We start from the raw sequence: 22,735 nt of genomic DNA on the forward strand, positions 1-22,735 counted from the left end.
TAATAATGCAACCCTGCTTATGATATAGCTACGACGAGTGCCAGAGATAGTTAATATGTGAGATCAAGAGGGACTGGTCACTGTACCTGGGCACCTGGCAGGCAGCAGAGCAGCAGCAGTGCCTCGCAGACACCATAGCGATTCATTATGACTTGCCCCCACCTACATCATCTACCCCCTCACCAGCACATTAAAAGAAACTGTAAAATTGTATATTTTTTCCCCTATGATATATGAGTGAGAACGAGGCCGTTTATACAGTAGTGTCAATCCTCCCAGCCTGTGCATTGTGCCTTCTGCCTGCCATTGGTCCAGTAGCCCCGTCCACTGCCCCAACCCTCTCCATGAATAAAAGAAGCAGGGAAGAGCCTATCAGTGATCACAGCCTCCTCTGCTGGGCGCCAAACTTGTGGCCACTTTAACAACTTGCAAAGCTCTCAGCTGACACTGTGCCCCCCAAACATCCTGCACAAGACCCCTGATATCTCCCACTGCAGTGTCAGGCTCCGTCTGCACCAGGGCACCTATTTCCCAACTTCCTGAGGACCACCACCCGGCATCTTTTTGTAACTTTGATTCTAAAACACTGGGGGCTGCATCCCCGCGACACTTCCACAGCCTTGTCATTCCACTGGACATTTAGGTGGGCTCCACTGAGAACCAGGAGCCTCTTCCAGCCGCCCTACTGCGAATGGCTGCCCTGCCTGGCACTGTCCCAAGAATGATGCGGCCGGCCCCCGGTCAGAACTACCCCCGGACAGGGTTCCCCCTGGAAGGTGAGTGGCCTCCAACCAAGAGAAGGCGCCCCCTCACCCTCGTGTTATCTAGATTCGATTTCCGGCAGCATTTTTGGGGAATATATATGATATAATTGGGAATATAGATATATTTGGGAATATTTGAGATATTTGGGAATATAGATATTTGGGAATATAGATATAATTGGGAATATATGAGATATTTGGGAATATAGATGAGATATTTGGGAATATATGAGATATTTGGGAATATAGATATAATTGAGAATATATGAGATATTTGGGAATATAGATAATAGAGATGTGTTTAGGAATATGGAACTCTATTGTGTCTCCGTCAGTTCGCATGCTTGTTCCCTTCTCTTTGTCTGTGTGAGAAAGTCGCGTTCTTTTTGTTGGGTAACTTTCTGTCGCAGTGACTGCGCCTTCGGTGTAGCGCCGCGGCTCTCGGCGTGTGACTGTCCGCCTGCGCTCAGGATTGCGCATCTGATGCGCCCTCAGCGCTCCCACTTCTACAAATCCATCTCCATCTATTCCGTGATCAAGTGGCCGCAATGAAACTGTGAAAAGCCACGAAAACGGCAAAACACACAATCCGCGGGGATTTACCGGAGAGCTGAGAGAAAGGAAAACAGGCGCAAAGAGACGGATCAACGGATTACTGCGATGTTTGCTCAACATGACTGCGAATAATGAGCGCGGCTTGTCGGGGCCACTTCACTGGGAGATGGGCCCTCGGAGTGGCCCCTTACTGGAATCACCGCTCCGGAGTGGAGGAGCCGAGTGACCGGGGAATTAGCGGCGCATGATTGTCATTAAATCTCCAAATATCGGCGTCCTCCCCGGCGCGCTAAATTATGCAGCTCCCAAGCCGGAAAATCGCCCTAATCTGCTCCATCTGAATGACACGATATTAACCAAACTGCCGATCTCTCTCCCGGATTATCGGGCCGGCAGCCCTAATAGCCGCAGCGGAAAATCGCGCTGATAATGCGGCGCAAGATAGCGGAGCCCCCTCCTGTGGAGCGCAGATACCGCCGCATTGTCACCGTCTCATCAGAGTATTTACTTTCTAGCGCTGCAAAGGCGATAATCAACCCTGGTAACAGCAGGGAAACTTCAACCATTAATATGGGAGATCTCAGCAAAAAGCAAAACCAGATCTTCTACAGATTTCCTACAAAGATGAAAGTCACCACTCTCTATAGCGACCTGGAAGTAATTTAGGTTATATACCCACAGATGTACAATATATATACTGTGGGAATGCAGAAGGGTGTAACCTGTATAATAAGTACATGATAATGAATATATATATATATATATAGGTGTAACATGTGTAATAAGTACATGATAATGAATATATATATATATATATATATATATATAGGTGTAACATGTGTAATAAGTACATGATAATGAATATATATAGGTGTAACATGTGTAATAAGTACATGATAATGAATATATATATATATATAGGTGTAACATGTGTAATAAGTACATGATAATGAATATATATATATATATATAGGTGTAACATGTGTAATAAGTACATGATAATGAATATATATATATATAGGTGTAAAATGTGTAATAAGTACATGATAATGAATATATATATATATATATATATATATATAGGTGTAACATGTGTAATAAGTACATGATAATTAATATATATATGTGTGTAACATGTGTAATAAGTACATGATAATGAATATATATATAGGTGTAACATGTGTAATAAGTACATGATAATGAATATATATATATATATAGGTGTAACATGTGTAATAAGTACATGATAATGAATATATATATATAGGTGTAACATGTGTAATAAGTACATGATAATGAATATATATATATATATGTGTGTGTAACCTGTGTAATAAGTACATGATAATGAATATATATATATAGGTGTAACATGTGTAATAAGTACATGATAATGAATATATATATATATAGGTGTAACATGTGTAATAAGTACATGATAATGAATATATATATATATATGTGTGTGTGTAACATGTGTAATAAGTACATGATAATGAATATATATATATAGGTGTAACATGTGTAATAAGTACATGATAATGAATATATATATATATATATATATATATAGGTGTAACATGTGTAATAAGTACATGATAATGAATATATATATATGTTTGTAACATGTATAATAAGTACATGATAATGAATATATATATATATGTGTGTAACATGTGTAATAAGTACATGATAATGAATATATATATATATATATATATAGGTGTAACATGTGTAATAAGTACATGATAATGAATATATATAGGTGTAACATGTGTAATAAGTACATGATAATGAATATATATATATATAGGTGTAACACGTGTAATAAGTACATGATAATGAATATATATATGTGTGTGTAACATGTGTAATAAGTACATGATAATGAATATATATATATATATATAGGTGTAACATGTGTAATAAGTACATGATAATGAATATATATATATATGTGTGTGTAACATGTGTAATAAGTACATGATACGTACATAGGTTTCACATATGTTCATGCAGCGTGAAATACATATAACACGGGTGGGGATATTCTCGCTGTGGTACCAGGTAATATGTGCAGCAGAATATTCTGTATAGATTCTGGGGGTGCAGCAGAATATTCTGTATAGATTCTGGGGGTGCACGTTGTGCTCTGCATGGTGTCTATTTGTGGGTAGTCTTTCTATACACTGAAGTGGAAACGAATCTCTCAAGCAGTGGGTTATATTTAGTATTAGTTAACGAATCCTCCAGTAATAACACTTAATACTGTATCCAGAGTGCAGTATAAAAGGGTTTAAATATTAATGTATTAATCAGTGAGTGTATCATTTCTGTAATGTTATCATCACCTCTAATGCATAGAGAGGTCCTGGAGTGTTCATTCTACAAGCCCGGCTGATCGGTGCCATGAATAGTCGTAGAATTCATACACATTAATGATCAGTAGAATTAGTGCACATGAATATCCCACCAGTCTCCAGCAGGTTAGTGAGTGTGTGAGGACAGTGATAGCAGCACATGAAATCTTGTAGTGCTGGCTTCAGAAGCAGGGCAATGCAGAAATAACTCCCACTCCCACACTATGCTGGATGGCCTTTAATGTCTGGGGGATCCAGGGACATAACACAGGGGAAGTGCAGACTCCAGCAGGTGCTGCTAGTTTGGGGAGAGTGTGCGGCTTGTTGTGCAGGAATGTGATAAGTTGTGTTTTCCTTTCTCCAGTGTCCACTCCTCTGGGCCAAGGTCGAGTAAACCAACTCGGGGGAGTCTTCATCAATGGCAGACCTTTGCCCAACCACATCAGACACAAGATCGTAGAGATGGCCCACCATGGTATCCGACCATGTGTCATCTCCAGGCAGCTCCGGGTCTCTCATGGCTGCGTATCCAAGATCCTGTGCAGATACCAGGAGACTGGCTCCATCAGGCCCGGGGCCATCGGGGGCAGTAAGCCCAGGGTGAGTGTCCCAGAGAGAAGCGACTGTGTATGGAAACATTGTGTCGCACAGTCCACTGCTACATATTTAGAAACAGCACATACCACAGGCAAGCAGCTCACATATGTCCGAAACGCGTTCTCTGCCGCCTCCGTACTGACATGCTGCCCCCATGTGTTCCCCATTAAAGCAGGTGGCCACTCCCGATGTTGAGAAGAAGATCGAGGAATACAAGAGGGAGAACCCCGGGATGTTCAGCTGGGAGATCCGGGATCGGCTACTGAAGGACGGGCACTGTGACCGGAGCTCTGTCCCCTCAGGTGAGCGCAGGGGCCACAGCACCCACTGTCACCACTAGCCTCATACACACAAGACCCGGAGATAATGAATGTGTGCTCCGCTGTGTGAGTGTGCACAGGCACAGAGATGAGTGTGTGCTCAGCTGTCAGCGTGCACAGATATGTGCTCCACTGTGTGAGTGTGCACAGGCACAGAGATGAGTGTGTGCTCAGCTGTCAGCGTGCACAGATATGTGTGCTCCGCTGTGTGAGTGTGCACAGGCACAGAGATGAGTGTGTGCTCAGCTGTCAGCGTGCACAGATATGTGTGCTCCGCTGTGTGAGTGTGCACAGGCACAGAGATGAGTGTGTGCTCAGCTGTCAGCGTGCACAGATATGTGTGCTCCGCTGTGTGAGTGTGCACAGGCACAGAGATGAGTGTGTGCTCAGCTGTGAGCGTGCACAGATATGTGCTCCGCTGTGTGAGTGTGCACAGGCACAGAGATGAGTGTGTGCTCCGCTGTGCGAGTGTGCACAGGCACAGAGATGAGTGTGTGCTCTGCTGTGAGTGTGCACAGGCACAGAGATAATGAGCGTGTACTTCACTGTATTCACATATATAATGTGTGTGCTCTATTGTGTGAGTGTGCACAGGCACAGATAATAAGTTTGTGCTCCACTGTGTGAGTGTGCACATGCACACAGATGAGTGTGTACTCCGCTGTATGAGTGTGCACAGGCACAGAGATAGAGTATTAGCATAGGTATAAAGATAATGAGTGTGTGCTCCGTTGTGTGCACAGATATAAAGTGGGTGTTCTGCTGTGTGTGTACACAGGCACACATAATTAGTGTGTGCTCCGCTGTGTGAGTGTACACAGGCACAGAGATAATGAGTGTGTGCTCCACTGTGAATGTGCACAGGCACAGAGATAATGAGTGTGCTCCGCTGTGAGTGTGCAGATATAATGTGTGTGCTCCGTTGTGCAGCGGCACAGATGGGTATGTGCTCTGCTGTGTGAATGTGCACAGGCAGAGACAATGAGTGTGTGCTCCGCTGTGAATGTGCACAGGCAGAGATAATGAGTTTGTTCCACTCTGTGAGAGTGTGCACAGGCACAGAGATAATGAGTGTTCTCTCTTGTATATGTGTGTGCACAATGTATATTATGAGATATATAGGATGAGTGTTCTCCCTTGTATATATGGAGACAATGTATATTATGGGATACATAGGATGAGAGTTTTCCCTTGTATATTGCACATTGTATATTATGTGATAAATACGATGAGTGGTCTCCCTTGTATATGTGTGCACAATGTATATTATGGGATATATAGGCTGAGTGTTCTCCCTTGTATAAGTGTGTATAATGTATATTATGGGATATATAGAATGACCATTTCTCTCTAGGTGTACTCACTGAATGTTTCCTGTATATTACAGGATGAGTGTTCTCCCTTGTATAAGTGTGTATAATGTACATTATGGTATATATAGGGTGAGTGTTCTGCCTTGTATATGTGTGCACAATGTATATTATTATGGTATATATAGGCTGAGTGTTCTCCCTTGTATAAGTGTGTATAATGTATGTTATGGGATATATAGAGTGAGTGTTCCGCCTTGTATATGTGTGCACAATGTATATTATTATGGTATATATAGGATGAGTGTTCTCCCTTGTATAAGTGTGTATAATGTATATTATGGGATATATAGGGTGAGTGTTCTGCCTTGGATATGTGTGCACAATGTATATTATTATGGTATATATAGGATGAGTGTTCTCCCTTGTATAAGTGTGTATAATGTATATTATGGGATATATAGAATGACCATTTCTCTCTAGGTGTACTCACTGAATGATGTTTCCTGTATATTACAGGATGAGTGTGCCCTCTGTGTAGATGTGTTATACACCGAACAGTATAGGGTATAGTGAACAGATGTTCTCATATGTTTAAATATGTATATTGTATTTGATATGTTTGATTTTCGGTACATTTAAGAAATCGTTTGTCTCTTGCTTATATTTTGGATGCTCACAAATAGGAAAGACTTGTTTCTTGCTTATTATAAGATTATGCATTTTTACAATATGTATTTTAAATGTATTATATTATAGTATTAGTGCGCTCCTTAATATAGTGTAGGATGGTGCTAACACAAGGGTGGACGTGCCATATACTGTATGTGTACATACTGCGTTACATATGTGTATGCAATATAAATGTGCACAAATAGGGTAAGTGTGGTCCTTGTATAGTACAGAATTATGCAAGTCTACAATATTATATTACAAAGGTGTCTGTTTCTTAATTTAATCGTGCACTTTGCATAAGATAGGAGTGTAAATTGGGCCATGTACATTGCAAATTCGTTCAATGTAGATTGTAGGAGTGTGCATGATGATGGTGAGTGTGCATGATGGTGAGTGTGCATGATGGTGAGTGTGCTCCATGTATGAAGGTGTCACGTTTACAGACTCTCTTGTCCTCCGTGGTCTGATGGTTGGAACTTTCTTGCTTTTCTGTGTTATAATATATTCTGTCTGCAGATCACAGGATTATAGTAGATAGGTGGTTCTCTTAGTGTGGGGGTATCAGCGGGTTCGGCATATTTTATTCTTGTATTTTCAGTGTAATTATATGGAAAGATAAATGTTTTTTTTTCGTGCATGTTGGAAGTAGAAAAGTGTTAGTAGACATGTTCCCATTTTAGTTTGTCACTACTGGCTGCACTGATCTTGCAGGAGGAGCACTATGTGTATACACTGCGGGCATCACAGTGTTATTATATGTGTGTATCTTATAGGGTGCGGGTGCCATTCATATAGCCGGATAACTGTAATATCATATGTGCATGAAATGCATTGCTCAGAGGTGAACTCTATATCTCATGGGTATTTCGCCTAGTAAGGGCCACACGTTTGTCTGTAGCCCATATTTATATCCCCTCCCGTCTCTTTCCATTTCTGAGGTTTAGTGAGTTCGATTAGCCGGGTCCTGAGAATAAAGTTCGGGAAAAAAGAGGAAGATGACGACTGTGACAAGAAAGATGAAGATGGGGAGAAGAAGACCAAGCACAGCATCGATGGCATCCTGGGCGACAAAGGTCGGTGCGATGCAATCCGGAGGGGCAGGGGCGACAGCACTGACAGTAGAGCGGTGCTCCAGGACGATCGCAGGCAGGGGATGGGAGTCATGTGGAGCTGCGCTGCTCCAGGACGATCGCAGGCATGGGATGGGAGCCATGTGTAGCTGCGCTGCTCCAGGACGATCGCAGGCAGGGGATGGGAGTCATGTGTAGCTGCGCTGCTCCAGGACGATCGCAGGCATGGGATGGGAGTCATGTGTAGCTGCGCTGCTCCAGGACGATCGCAGGCATGGGATGGGAGTCATGTGGAGCTGCGCTGCTCCAGGACGATCGCAGGCATGGGATGGGAGCCATGTGTAGCTGCGCTGCTCCAGGACGATCGCAGGCATGGGATGGGAGCCATGTGTAGCTGCGCTGCTCCAGGACGATCGCAGGCATGGGATGGGAGCCATGTGGAGCTGCGCTGCTCCAGGACGATCGCAGGCATGGGATGGGAGCCATGTGTAGCTGCGCTGCTCCAGGACGATCGCAGGCATGGGATGGGAGTCATGTGGAGCTGCGCTGCTCCAGGACGATCGCAGGCATGGGATGGGAGTCATGTGTAGCTGCGCTGCTCCAGGACGATCGCAGGCATGGGATGGGAGTCATGTGTAGCTGCGCTGCTCCAGGACGATCGCAGGCATGGGATGAAAGTCATGTGTAGCTGCGCTGCTCCAGGACGATCGCAGGCATGGGATGGGAGCCATGTGTAGCTGCGCTGCTCCAGGACGATCGCAGGCATGGGATGGGAGTCATGTGGAGCTGCGCTGCTCCAGGACGATCGCAGGCATGGGATGGGAGTCATGTGGAGCTGCGCTGCTCCAGGACGATCGCAGGCATGGGATGGGAGTCATGTGGAGCTGCGCTGCTCCTGGACGATCGCAGGCATGGGATGGGAGTCATGTGTAGCTGCGCTGCTCCAGGACGATCGCAGGCATGGGATGGGAGTCATGTGGAGCTGCGCTGCTCCAGGACGATCGCAGGCATGGGATGGGAGTCATGTGGAGCTGCGCTGCTCCAGGACGATCGCAGGCATGGGATGGGAGTCATGTGTAGCTGCGCTGCTCCAGGACGATCGCAGGCAGGGGATGGGAGCCATGTGTAGCTGCGCTGCTCCAGGACGATCGCAGGCATGGGATGGGAGTCATGTGGAGCTGCGCTGCTCCAGGACGATCGCAGGCATGGGATGGGAGTCATGTGTAGCTGCGCTGCTCCAGGACGATCGCAGGCATGGGATGGGAGTCATGTGGAGCTGCGCTGCTCCAGGACGATCGCAGGCAGGGGATGGGAGTCATGTGGAGCTGCGCTGCTCCAGGACGATCGCAGGCATGGGCTTTCTTGCCTGCGCCAAGACGGAGGGTTCAGTCACCCAGTAGCTTTTCCACCAGAGGGGAAAAGTGGGCAAAAGGCTTAAATATGGGGGAGTGATCTGGCGATGAATGATGGAGCTGTGATGTAGGGAGTGTCGTGAATGTTCCCCATGGGGCTGCGAATGAATGTGTGAATGTAAGGACTGTCCGGAAGAATCCCATCCCCTCCAGACCATCTCCCCGGAGCCTCCGCGCCCAGCATGGGGCCCCTGAAGGTTAGGCGAGGTGGGTACTCCCCTTCTGCAGGTACCACACTAACGGCGCAGGCTGGGACCCCCGATCTATTAGTGCTCGGCGGCTGCGGGGGCTTCTATAAACGCTCCCTAGAAAGCAGCGATCAGCAGCAATTAGTGAGCGGGAGGATAATGAGGGTGACAGTCGCACGTAGGAGGGATGCGACATTTTCGGAATGGACAGTGGCAGGAGGGTGGATGACAGGCATCAGCCGGGATTCGTTTCTAGCCGGATATTATTGTTTGGGTTATTTGTTGTGCTAGGAAATAATTGGTCTAGAAATAATATTCCCCATAATACTGTTACTAGACGAATAAGGGACATGGTGGCCACGACTATTACTTTACCTGTACACTTCATGTTGCTACTATTGGCAGAAACCTTTTATATTTGTTCTGCGACTTTCCTGAATATGTATTACTTTTACTGTTCGACAAAAACTTTTCCTAACTGCTGATGTTGTACAATTTTATTTGTTGTGAAGTGTGATGGATTTATGGCTTGGATTAAATCGCTCCAAGTTTAATTTGGTGGCAATTATCCCACATTTTATTATATTTATAGAGTGAGTGAAGTGTGTATATATATATATATATATATATATATATATATACACACATAGATGTACAGATTGTAAATAGTATATAATAGATTCTTTATGCATACAGATTATATATAGATCCATGGATAATTGTACATCATATGTATAGATATACTGTATACAGATCCATGGATAGACTGAATGTAGGTATATATGGATATTGTATTGTTGTATATATTTGGATAGATTATATATCGATATATTATCGATATATTGAGAGATTATATATATGGATATATAGATATATGGATAATTGTACATAGAGATTGTATATAGATACATGGATAGACTGTATGTAGATATATATGGATATTGTATATAGACTATATATATTATAGATATATGGATAGATTATATATAGATATATGGATAATTGTATATAGATATATGAATAGATTGTATAGCTATATGGATAATTGTATATAGATATATGAATAGATTGTATAGATATATGGATAATTGTATATATACACATATATAGATTGTATATATATATATATATATGGATAGATTATATATAGATATATGGATAATTATATATGGATAGATTATATATAGATAATTACATATGGATAGATTATATATAGGTATATTATAGATATATGGATAGACTATATATATATATATATATATATATGGATAATTATATATTGATAGATTATATATAGATATATGGATAATTACATATGGATAGATTATATATAGGTATATTATAGATATATGGATAGACTACATATAGATATATGGATAATTATATATGGATAGATTATATATAGATATATGCATAATTACATATGGATAGATTATAGATATATGGATCATTACATATGGATAGATTATATATAGGTATATTATAGATATATGGATAATTATATATTGATAGATTATAAATAGATATATGGATAATTACATATGGATAGATTATATATAGATATATGGATCATTACATATGGATAGATTATATATAGGTATATTATAGATATATGGATAATTACATATGGATAGATTATATATAGGTATATTATAGATATATGGATAGACTATATATAGATATATGGATAATTATATATTGATAGATTATATATAGATATATGGATAATTACATATGGATAGATTATATATAGGTATATTATAGATATATGAAGACTATAAATAGATATATGGATAATTATATATTGATAGATTATATAGATATATGCATAAACTATATATGGATTATATATATGCACATTCTATAATGTGTCCTCTGCAGTTTGCGGGCAGGGCACAATGGCGAATACTTCTCTCTTCTTTCCCCTTTTATCTCAAACTTGAGGATGAACTTGGCTGACAAAAGGCCGCGCTCTATAGGAGGAGCAGATTCCCAGCCACAAAGCCGAGGTCTCCCCCCATATGCAGGAGGACGAGGGGGCATCCTGTGTGTGGAGCAGGCGGCACAATGGGCTGAACGCCACCGGCCCCCGCTGATCTCGCCGCACTCTGGTGTAATAGAATATTAGGGAGCAGAGAGCCCGCTTTCGGCAGCAGCAGCAGTGCTTGGCCTCCGTGTTGCCTATCACTGCCCGGTTATTAGTCGGCGGCTCCCGGTGCTGCCGCTTTCTGAAGACTTTTCTTTCTAGAAGTCTAAATCTAAAGAGGAGCTGAGCGCTGCCCCCTCCTGCCGGGCTCACCAGGGTTAATGGGGGCGCAGTCTGCGGCGATCACCTCCGCACATTGCCATCATCTGCCACATCCCAACTATAGGAGGATTTTGCATTTATTTTACTTTTCCAGTATTAAGATTTCATAGGGAACTTTCCCCTTATTTTTGTTTAGCAGTGATAGTCTCTCGATTATGCTGCATTCGGGTTTCGGAATAGGCCTCCTCTGCGACTGGGACACAAATACAATCTAATATTAAGAATAAAATACTGTAATAAGAACTATTGAGAACTTGTTATACGAGGTGGCAGTATGTGACGGGAGGGGTCACCTGGTGATCGCGGCTGTATGGGCGAGGTCATCGCTGGGGGGTCGGTAACATGCCCACTTAGCCCCCATCAGTGCTCACTCTCCGGGGGTTTTAAGTTGAAGGGTTTTAAGGCCGATTAAATGGAGTCTTCATTTCTCCCCTTTCATCTTTAAACGGCTCAGCAGAGCTCGCCCGAGGGCGCAGGCTGCCGGTTGTTGCCCACATCTCCCTCCGGAGCAGGCGCCCGATTTCTCAGCACCAATTGCGGAGAGGATTTATCGGCCTCTGCCGTAGAGGCGGGTAGCTGCCAGTATCAGGGAGGGGGTTATGTGCCCCCATTGCCGCCTCGCCATATATACATGCACCGTCCTGCATAGAGGCCTGGTACAGAGCAAAGTATTACAAAATCGAAATCCTGCCCTGCAAAAGCCCACCACAGAGAGCAGCACTGGTGTAGACACATCTTCTGCACTATTGCAAGTATTACTCAGATCCCAACTTTGTCAAGCTGTCCTTATCTGGGGTTAAAGTGGTGCAAAATATTCTGAAGGTCGAGTGCATGACCTTGGGCTTATCCCTGAGACTGATCTCCTGTGTGCCTGATACATGGTGTGTCCTTTGCTATATGTATAGAAAACATCTTCCATATCCAGTATCAGAGCAGCAACCTAGAAACATATAGAAGTCCCCCTCTAAGTCCTGGATCACACTTGATTCCAACCAGTGGTGGGCACAGATAGAGAAGGGCCCCTGTGCAAGAACAGTGTATGGACCCTTTGCTTTATAATAGTACTGGCTATGAGAGAAGCTGCTTGCTTATTTGGAGGTAAAGATGAGCCACCTTAACTCTGGGGTTCCTGTGCAGCTTCACCAATGCTATCCGCCCTGACTACACCCACAAACCAACTCCAATTACTACCTACAGCCTGACGTTGGATAACACTGCTGTGATCCCAGTGTTACACACTGATGAGTGATATTTATTCACCCACCATGGAGCACATTTTGAGTAATGTGATGCTGAACATCTCTAGTATTAAAACTAGCAGATATCACTGCTCACCAAATGTGAAGGGTCCTAGGGTTCTCTTCCTGTGTGCAGGTATAGGATTAGACATATTCCAGTAGACTGGATGGTCATAGCTGCATCCAGCCTCTCAGGATTTGGTAATAGCAATGGTTGCTCCATCATTTAATATTAGTCTTTATATGACTATTTTGTTTTGTTCGATGCAATCTGAAACCTCAGTTACCTACCAACCTGACAGTTCATGTAGAAGGATGGATCACTGTGCTGGTAAATGGTCTATAGTGGTGTAACCAGCCTGTTGTGTGTTGTCGGGGGTCATTAATGAGGGGGCAATGTTAACTTGTTATTAGAAGAGCGCTTCCTGACTGTAGCTTTCAGCCACCATACCCCAGGGCAGACATACTTCTTACCACCTTCAGTCCCTTAATGTGTCACCCCCTATGAGTATTGACTACTCATCTTCAAGAACACAGAATTTATCTGATGAAGGTCCATGCGGACAGAAACATTATCCACTAGCTGGTGATCCACAGACTGTAAATAAATTCACCTTGTTTTGCAACATATCCTTTTGAGTGTCCAGTTTCATTACTACTACTGTTAACACTCTTTAACTATGTCACCTATGGATGAACTGGAGAGGATAATTGTAGTTCTGGGCATGCACCCTATGACATTTTGAGTTCCACATATTAATATTCATCCTCTCAACCTCATGTACTTAGTGCTATGACTTGTTGACTAGGCTTTGGGTCTAGTTTTTGTGGTCCATATTTTGACTCTGTTGCAGGTCCGTTTAGTGGTATTCCCTTTGCGTCGTTCCTTGTCCATTCCTGCCCTGGTATCTACCACACTGATTACATTCTGGGGTTTTCCACACACAAGTATTCAGACTTTTCGTTATCAACTTGTATTTACCATGTTGGCTGCTGTATATTTTGCGATTTTTCTGTGTCGCTGTGGATCCATTTAATGCTCAGAATCATGTTCCTGGTCCATCCATGTACTAGTAATAATAATAATAATAATCTTTATTTATATAGCGCCAACATATTCCGCAGCGCTTTACAGTTGAACAGTTTTAAACACAACAGTCATAAGTAACAACGTTAACAATACAATAATTAAAGCGAAATAAGATGACCCTGCTTGTGGGAGCTTACAATCTACAATGAGGTGGGGGAGATACAAAGCACAGGTTTGTATTTACAATGATGGTCCAGCCATCTTCAGGGGGTGGGGGTTAGATGGAGATAGTGAATGGGCTACACACACACACACACATAACATGACTTTGATTACTGAATGTGATAGGCCGCTCTGAACAGATGCGTTTTGAGCGAGCGCCTAAAACTATGCAAATTGTGGATGGTCCTAATATCTTGGGGTAGAGCATTCCAGAGAATTGGCGCAGCATGGGAGAAGTCTTGGAGTCGGGAGTGGGAGGTACGGATTAGGGCAGAGTTTAGTCGAAAGTCATTTGCAGAGCGCAGCGGTCGGTTAGGCCGATAGACAGAAATGAGGGAGGAGATGTAAGGGGGTGCCGCACTGTGGAGCGCTTTGTTGGTGAGAACAAGTACTTTGAATTGTACCCTGTAATGAATTGGCAGCCAGTGTAATGACTGGCGAAGAGCGGACGCGTCTGAGTAACGATTAGCCAGATGGACAACCCTGGCTGCTGCATTAAGGATAGACTGGAGAGGGGAGAGTCGAGTGAGAGGGAGGCCAATTAATAGAGCATTACAGTAGTCCAGGCGGGAGTGGATCAGGGCAACAGTGAGAGTTTTTGTTGTTTCCATGGTGAGAAAAGGGCGGATTCTAGAGATGTTCTTTAGGTGTAAGCGGCACGAGCGGGCAAGAGATTGTATATGGGAGGTGAAGGAGAGATTGGAGTCAAACATAACACCCAGACAGCGCGCCTGCTGTCGGGGTGTTATTATGGTGCCACCCACAGAGAGGGAAATGTCAGATTTAGGGAGGTTGGTAGATGGTGGGAGCAGAAGTTGTTCAGTTTTGGAGAGGTTGAGTTTCAGATAGAGAGCAGACATGATGTTGGAGACTGCAGACACAGTCAGTGGCGTTCTGTAGTATAGCGGAGGTAAGGTCAGGGGATGATGTGTACAGTTGTGTGTCATCAGCATAAAGATGGTACTGAAAGCCAAATCTGCTGATGGTCTGTCCAATTGGGGCCGTGTAGAGAGAGAAGAGAAGGGGGCCAAGGACTGAGCCCTGAGGTACCCCAACAGTGAGAGGAAGAGGAGATGAAGTGGAGCCAGAAAACAGAACACTGAAGGAGCGGTCGTAAAGATAGGAGGAGAACCAGGAAAGAGCAGTGTCCTTAATGCCTAGTGACTGGAGCCTAGAGAGTAGGAGAGGATGGTCAACAGTGTCGAAAGCTGCAGAAAGGTCGAGAAGAATGAGCAGAGAGTGGTCACCATTACGTTTTGCTGTCAGAAGGTCATTGGTCACTTTGATGAGTGCAGTTTCTGTCGAATGTAGGGGGCGGAAACCGGACTGTGAAGGGTCTAGGAGGGAGTGAGTGGAGAGGTAACGGGTAAGGCGGGAGTATATCAGGCGCTACTAGTCTCTACCACACTGACTAGGTTCTTCCCACACTAGTAGTCACAATTTTGGCCATGTTCTAGGTGCATCTATTAACTTGTATTTACCATATAGCTATGTTTTTGGTTTAATTAGCATTTTCAATTGTTTTATGGATCAATTTATATTCACCTTGCTATATTCCTGGTCCATACATGTTTCAGTATATTGACTAGATTCTGCTACACACTATGCAGTCACAATCTAGATTTTGTTCTAGGTCCACTTATGAACTTGTACTTACAACATAGCTTTATTTTGGGTCCATTACATCCTTGTGTTGATATCTATCACACTGTCTAGATTCTTCCGCATTCTTGTAGTCACCATATTATGTCTTAGTTACCTTTATTCTCCTTCTACGTAGTTGTAGTCTAATGTTCTTGGTCCATCCCTGGGACAGTATCTTCTACAGGCATGTATTGATTTTCATGTTACTTTAGTTTGGATTCTTCAATACAATGGCTTTTTATTACTTTTTTATTTAAGTTTCACTCTTTACTCATGAAGCAAATTTCTATTGCCTCAGTTTCGTGTGGTTATTAAGTCTTGCAAAGTTGATCCAGAGGTTTATTCTGATTGTCATACTTGGAGCAGGGAAGGAATTAGTTTCCCTTGATATAGGGCAAATACCATCTTCCTCACTGGAGAAAACAGAAAATTCTATAAAATATTTTCGGAGCGCCACCAATAAGAGCTAGGCAAAAAAACACGGCACTCCAGAGAAAAAAAGGAAGGTTGTTCGGTGCTCAAGTAAGGTTTCCAACCCGTAAATATGTACAAAAATACTTGGCACTCAAAAATGAAGAAGCAGTATATTCTTTATTTAGCATCCAGACAAAAGTAGACTCATATCGTATGAACGTTTTCGGTCCAACAACGGACCTTCATCAGAAAGGTTTTTTGATTTCTTTTGGTGGAAAACTGGTATTATATAGAGGCTGGAACACGAGTCTATCTGGTTGGAATTAGATCATAGAATCATAGAATCATAGAATCGTAGAGTTGGATGGGACCTCCTGGGCCATCTGGTCCAACCCCCTGCTCAAAGCAGGATTCGCTAAATCATCCCAGTCAGATGTCTGTCCAGCCTCTGTTTGAAGACTTCCATTGAAGGAGAACTCACCACTTCTCGTGGCAGCCTGTTCCACTCATTGATCACTCTAACTGTCAAAAAGTTTTTTCTAATATCTAATCTGTGTCTCCTCCCATTCAGTTTCATCCCATTGCTTCTAGTCTTTCCTTGTGCAAATGAGAATAAAGTTGATCCTTCTACAATGTGACAGCCCTTTAGATATTTGTAGACAGCTATTAAGTCTCCTCTCAGTCTTCTCTTTTGCAAACTAAACATTCCCAAATCCTGCAACCTTTCCTCATAAGACAGGGTTTGCAGACCGGTCACCATTCTGGTCGCTCTTTTCTGAACTTGCTCCAGTTTGTTGATGTCTTTTTTAAAATGTGGTGCCCAAAACTGGACACAATATTCCAGATGAGGTCTGACCAAAGAGGAGTAGAGGGAAATAATGACTTCACGTGATCTAGACTGTATGCTTCTGTTAATACATCCTAGAATTGCATTTGCCTTTTTTGCTGCTGCATCACACTGTTGACTCATATTCAGTCTGTGATCTATTAGTATACCCAAGTCTTTTTCACATGTGCTGTCACTTAGCCCTATTCCTCCCATTCTATATATGCTTTTTCCATTTTTATTGCCCAGATGTAGTACTTTGCATTTCTCCCTGTTAAAAACCATTCTGTTAGTTGCTGCCCACTTCTCCAGTTTATTTAAATCTTTTTGAATCCTCTCTCTCTCTTCTCTAGTATTAGCTATCCCTCCTAGCTTTGTGTCATCAGCAAATTTAATCAGTTTACCCTCAATTCCTTCATCTAAATCGTTGATAAAGATGTTGAACAATACAGGGCCCAGGACAGAGCCCTGTGGTACCCCACTTGAGACATTCTTCCAACTGGATGTGCAGCCATTTACGACCACTCTTTGGGTCCGATCACTAAGCCAGTTAAATGATAAATGTGACTGGATAAAGCAGGGCTACAGGAATGGGTTAACAGCGCTAGGAGTGCAGGCTCTGCCAGCAGATACAGCGCTTAGTGCCTGCAGGAGAAATCCAGGGTGCCACAGGTGCCATTTATCTAATTCCAACCAGATAGACTCGTGTTCCAGCCTCTATATAATACCAGTTTTCTACCAAAAGAAACCAAAAAACCTTTCTGATGAAGGTCCGTTGTTGGACCGAAAACGTTCATACGATATGAGTCTATTTTTGTCTGGATGCTAAATAAAGAATATACTGCGTCTTCATTTTTGAGTGCCAAGTATTTTTGCACACCAATAAGAGCTAGGCACCGATTCCACCATATATACGACATAGGATGATGGCGCATGGAGTAGAAACACCACCTATGATAAATGAGACCAACAGTCTTTCAAACCAGGATCCTTGGACCAATTACCTGTTAACAATAAGCAGCTTCTCTTTCCAATCAAAATTTTTGGCCAAGTATTAGGTCAGGATCACACATGTGAGAAACAGGGCCGACTCATGTTAATACTCGGCACTGCTGCCGGCACTTGGATCGGAGCATGCGGCTCCTTGTATTGCTATGCAGCAGCATGCTCTGCTCCCGAGAGCTGGCGTCAGTGCCGGGTATTAACATGTGAGACTCGGCTGTGTTTCTCGCATGTGTGATCCCGGCCTTACAATAAGAGAGTTGAGAAATAATAAATGATTAGTAACCAAAACATAGGAAGAAGGGTGGATTAAGGCCATGTGCACACGATGCAGATATCCAGCGGATCCGCAGCGGATTTTACTGCACAGAAACGTTGCATATCCGCATTGTGATGTACAGTAGCATGTTAGTCAATAGAAAAAAAAAATCGCTGTGCAGACACTGCGGATTTTTCCGCGCGGTTTTCTTGTGGTTCAAAATATGCAGCATGTCACTTCTTTTGTGCGGTTTTCCACCTGCTTCATTCTCCAAATCCGCAGGGGAAAACCGCACAAAAACCGCAATAAAAAAGAAAGAAACCCACAGGAAAAATGCAGGTCATTTGACCTGCGGATTTCTTCAATTCTGCGCGGAAAAATCCACAGGGCCAAAAAGTACGTCTACACTTAGCCTCACACGTATCAAGTGGGAGCTTCCAAATTCCACCAACTGTATCCAAGTAGATTTTGGGATATAAATCATATTTGATGTAGGGAAGGCATTTTTGGCAACTACCATCAACATTATTACGGTGGGTTTTTGCCTTCATCTAGACAAACACGACCTGGGTCTTTTTTTAACCTTTCCAACTTTGAAATACTGTTCTTATACCTGATAGGGTATCTAAGTGTCTTTTCACATGTTCTCTTTTAGCCATTGTACAAGGCGCGTCATATATTTTAGAAAACATAGTACTTGTCTGACCACCATTGTAGCATGATAGTCACCGTGCGGCCGATGCCTGGTACAAGTAATTAAAGGAGGGGGTGAAAGTCATAGAAGGATACCAGTAGGAGAAAGTTCCTTTCCCCTTCCTCTGGATCAAGCCTTGTTTCACCTGCTGTATAGTGTAACAGGAGTCGCCATTAACCTCCCCTACTATTTATCACAACCAATCTGCATTCATTAAACCAACAAGCCCCCCCCCCCACCGTGTGTGAGTAGGGTATGTTCACTTCATTAAGTCAGGGGATTACTCAAGGTTGCCAATGTAATCAAACACGACACAGCCAGGGATTTGTGAGTGGGATCAGTTTAAATAATGGGGGGCACAGAAAGGCATAGACAAGTGTCAAGCAATTCCCTGGCTCTGTGTGCGCATATTGAGAGATACAAACCCAGGGACATCCTCTCAGTGCTCATGAAGCTTACATGTCACAAGGCAGCCTGAAACAAATGAGCAACAACAATAACACAACAAAGATAACAATTACAAAGACAAACATTGGCTTTTGGGAACGAGTAGCCGGGAGAAGACTGTATACATGAACAAAGTAGGCAAATGTTTGGAAGATAAACTCTGCCTAAATCAAGTGTGACGGGAGGAGAGGGAGCAACAGAGTCAGGAGGAGAGCGGCAGATAAGGCCGCATATTATTATTATTATTATTATTATTACACAGGGAATTTAATAACACCACTCACACTTTCTCTTTCCAGCAAATGCTGCTCTAGAATTTGTAATGTTTTATACCAGTGTATTTGCTTAGTGTGAATTATCATTCCTTGCACTAAGACTATGTATGGCGAGTATGGGATTAGGACCCTGAATATTTAATCACTTATGGCAATTTGGGGTAGGGGACTAATGCTGGGCATAAAGTAAGTTATGATTATCATTATTACTATGGCTGGATTATTAATTATCTTTATTTTTATATAGCGCTAACATATTCCGCAGCGCTTTACAGTTTGCACACATTTTCATCACTGTCCCCGGTGGGGCTCGCAATCTATATTCCCTATCAGTATGTCTTTGGAGTGTGGGAGGAAACCGGAGTGCCTGGAGGAAACCCACGCAAACATGGGGAGAACATACAAACTCCTTACAGATGTTGTCCTTGGTGGAATTCGAACCCAGGACTCAGCTAACCACTGAGCCACCGTGCTGCCCATAGTACCCGAGTGTCATTGATAATAAATATATGGCCTAGTCAGATGAACTTTACTCCATTGTTTTTTGCATTAGTAACAAGTTGTAGTATTGCTTTGACAAAAAGGGAGCTACTAGTGCTCAATAGATAGGGAGGCACATGCATAAAGCACAAGAGTCGCATGGGGCACCAGAGTCACTGGTCGGGGAGCTTTGAGCAATGATGAACATAAGCAATATTGGTAACAGGAGTGACTGTCCTTGTGAGATATGTTTTTATACTTGCCCCTAAGACATTATTTGCATTCGGGGTGAATCTTCTATGACCAGTTTAACAGTGTATATTTCAAGAACTTCAATGGCATGATGCCGATGTTGTTACCCATACTAACAGCTAATTTACAGAAACGTTAAGAAAGAGTCCAAAAAGCAAAAAAAAAAAAAAAAGTGTACCAGCTCACTGGGTGTAGATAGGTCTAATCCAAGGCACGGCCCATGCTCCTGTGTAGAATGCCAACTTCTTATTTAGTCCAGCCGCATGGGTAAAGCATAAAATCTTCTTTATTCAATGCTGAGTAAAAACATGTTCAAATATAGTAACATCATAAAATAAGGTACAGAACCTAGTAGACAAGGGTTTTGGAGCGAGGCCACGCCCACTAGACAGGTCCTGAGCGGGAATATGTACAACACATACGTACCCGCCGATCCCGGCTCAAAAGTTGGAGAATTCTCGCAGCGCACAGTGTATGCTAGGGAGATCCATAAATCTCAATGGAAGAAAAAAAACAAACAAAAAAAAAACCTTGGACCCGTTGAAGTGGTAACACGCGAAACGGCCGTCGTCCATTCGTGCACTCCCCGCATTCCTCCCAAGCCCGCTTTCCAGACTCAAATGCCTACACCCTAGAGGTGAAATAAAGGATTTTGGAGACTTTCTGCAAAATGGTGAGTGCCGCAATTTTTTTCTTCTAAGTATTTGCAAGATCCCTAAGGGTATGTGCACACGTTGCGGATTCGGGTGTGGATTTTTACGCACGGAATCTGCAGAATGCGCAGGTCAAAATGCCTGCGTTTTACCTGCGGATTTAGTGCAGATTTCGCCTGCGTTTTTACATCTGCGGATTCCTATAATGCAATAGGTGTAAAAACGAAGCGGAATCCGCACAAAGAATTGACATGCTGGGGAAAATAAACCGCTGCGTTTCCGCATGGAATTTTCCACGGCAGGTGCACAGCGGATTTTGTTTTCCATAGGATAACATGGTACTGTATATCCCTTGGAACACTGCTGTGGATGCGCAGGGCCAAATCCGCTGTGGATCCGCAGATGAATCCCAAACGTGTGCACATACTCTTACGCCCCCGTCACACATAGCGATCTCGCTAGCCGTATCGCTGCTGAGTCACAAGTTTTGTGACACTGACCAGCGACCGCCCCCCGCCCCCCGCCGGTTATCGCTGATTGTCCTGAAATGGCCAGGACATTTTTTTTTAATCGCTGGTCTTCCGCTGGCCAGCACGCATCGCTGCGTGTGACAGGCGGGAGATCAGCGATCAGCGCACTGGTAACTAAGGTAAACGGGTTTCTAAGCAGCGCGTGGTGCTTAGAAACCCAATGTGTACATTAGTTACCAGCGCACTGATGCAGAGAGCTGGTAACCAAGGTACACATCGGGTTTCTAAGTGATGTGCACTGCTTAGAAACCCGATGTGTAACTTAGTTACCATCTCCCTGTATCAGCGCGCTGGTATCCAACGTACAAAGCGACGCGCCCACTCGGCGTCGCTGGTGCTGATCGCTGGTGAAGCTGTCTGTTTGGCAGCTCACCAGCGATCATGTAGAGACACACCAGCGTTCATATCGTTGTTGGGATCGCTGGTGAGTCGCTGTGTGTGACGGGGCCCTTAGTCTGCAGTCACACAGAGTGACTGCAGACTTATCAATTTAGACTGGACAACCCCTTTAATCATGGCATACCCATTAAAAAACAGGATGCTCCATAGAGCAGATATCTCCAGTCAGAGGTGGAAAAGGGGGATAAGATGAGTGCTCACCTGAAAGTTGTGTGACTTTTAGACATTTCTGCAGAATGGCGTAGGATGAAGCAGATCAGCTGCTACTATTTTCCCGTGGATGCTTGAGCCACACTGGACTACCGAAAATAGAAGTGTAAAAAGTCAGAGAAAAGAACAGGGAAAGTCCCTGGTTAAAAAGTGCAGCTGACCAAGCACAGTTAGTGAAAAAGCAGTAAAATGTACTTTATTGTGGCGTCAGCTTTCTCGTTTTGCTACTAGCGTTTAGCATAATGCATCATAAAGCATTTCTATGAAAATTGAATGTTTCTTCAACAAAATGGGCAGCTTCAATCAACTAAGGGGTTTATTTTGCTGCTTTTTAGATTCAGTTTTATGGATTTGTTCAAACTGAGTAGTTTACCATAACACAGGATAATTTCTTGGTTTGCTTGATAAAAAAAAATCACTTTTCTGCAGTTAACAAAGCAAAATGTAACATTAGTGGCTGATTACAAATTATCACTTTGTATCCAGATGTTGCTAATGCCCACTTGGTGACCTTAGATATACAAGATCCATAGGTTTTGTTACCTGATATGGAAGGAGTTGGGCTCTTGGTAGCCAAGAGATAAACTAAGCCAAGCCCAGC

At 43.2% G+C, this 22,735-nt stretch overlaps 1 protein-coding gene and 1 long non-coding RNA gene across 6 annotated transcripts in view; one reads left to right on the forward strand and one right to left on the reverse strand.

Moving 5' to 3' along the window:
* Window positions 1-257: 257 nt before the first annotated feature.
* The window catches only part of PAX7 (paired box 7), a 175,538-nt gene continuing 153,060 nt past the window's right edge, over window positions 258-22,735 (forward strand). Inside the window, exons 1-4 of one of the 5 annotated variants that reach the window (XM_073570297.1) lie at window positions 258-776; window positions 4,044-4,279; window positions 4,452-4,578; window positions 7,526-7,654. In XM_073570297.1, the coding sequence (XP_073426398.1) occupies window positions 692-776; window positions 4,044-4,279; window positions 4,452-4,578; window positions 7,526-7,654 (577 nt within the window). In that variant the 5' untranslated portion in view covers window positions 258-691. Of the gene's footprint in view, window positions 777-4,043; window positions 4,280-4,448; window positions 4,579-7,519; window positions 7,655-22,735 lie in introns of all 5 variants that reach the window. The other 4 variants (XM_073570295.1, XM_073570298.1, XM_073570296.1 and 1 more) reach the window with 4 other exon arrangements.
* LOC141085146 (uncharacterized) overlaps window positions 20,842-22,735 on the reverse strand; it is a 169,947-nt gene continuing 168,053 nt past the window's right edge. Inside the window, exons 6-7 of the long non-coding RNA XR_012231221.1 lie at window positions 22,126-22,223; window positions 20,842-20,973 (exon numbers count right to left, since the gene is read on the reverse strand). This is a non-coding gene — a long non-coding RNA (uncharacterized lncRNA). The remainder of the gene's footprint in view (window positions 20,974-22,125; window positions 22,224-22,735) is intronic.

This window comes from Dendrobates tinctorius, unplaced genomic scaffold (assembly GCF_039654945.1).
Source record: "Dendrobates tinctorius isolate UK_male_01 unplaced genomic scaffold, ASM3965494v1 ptg000028l, whole genome shotgun sequence".
NCBI lineage: Eukaryota > Metazoa > Chordata > Amphibia > Anura > Dendrobatidae > Dendrobates > Dendrobates tinctorius.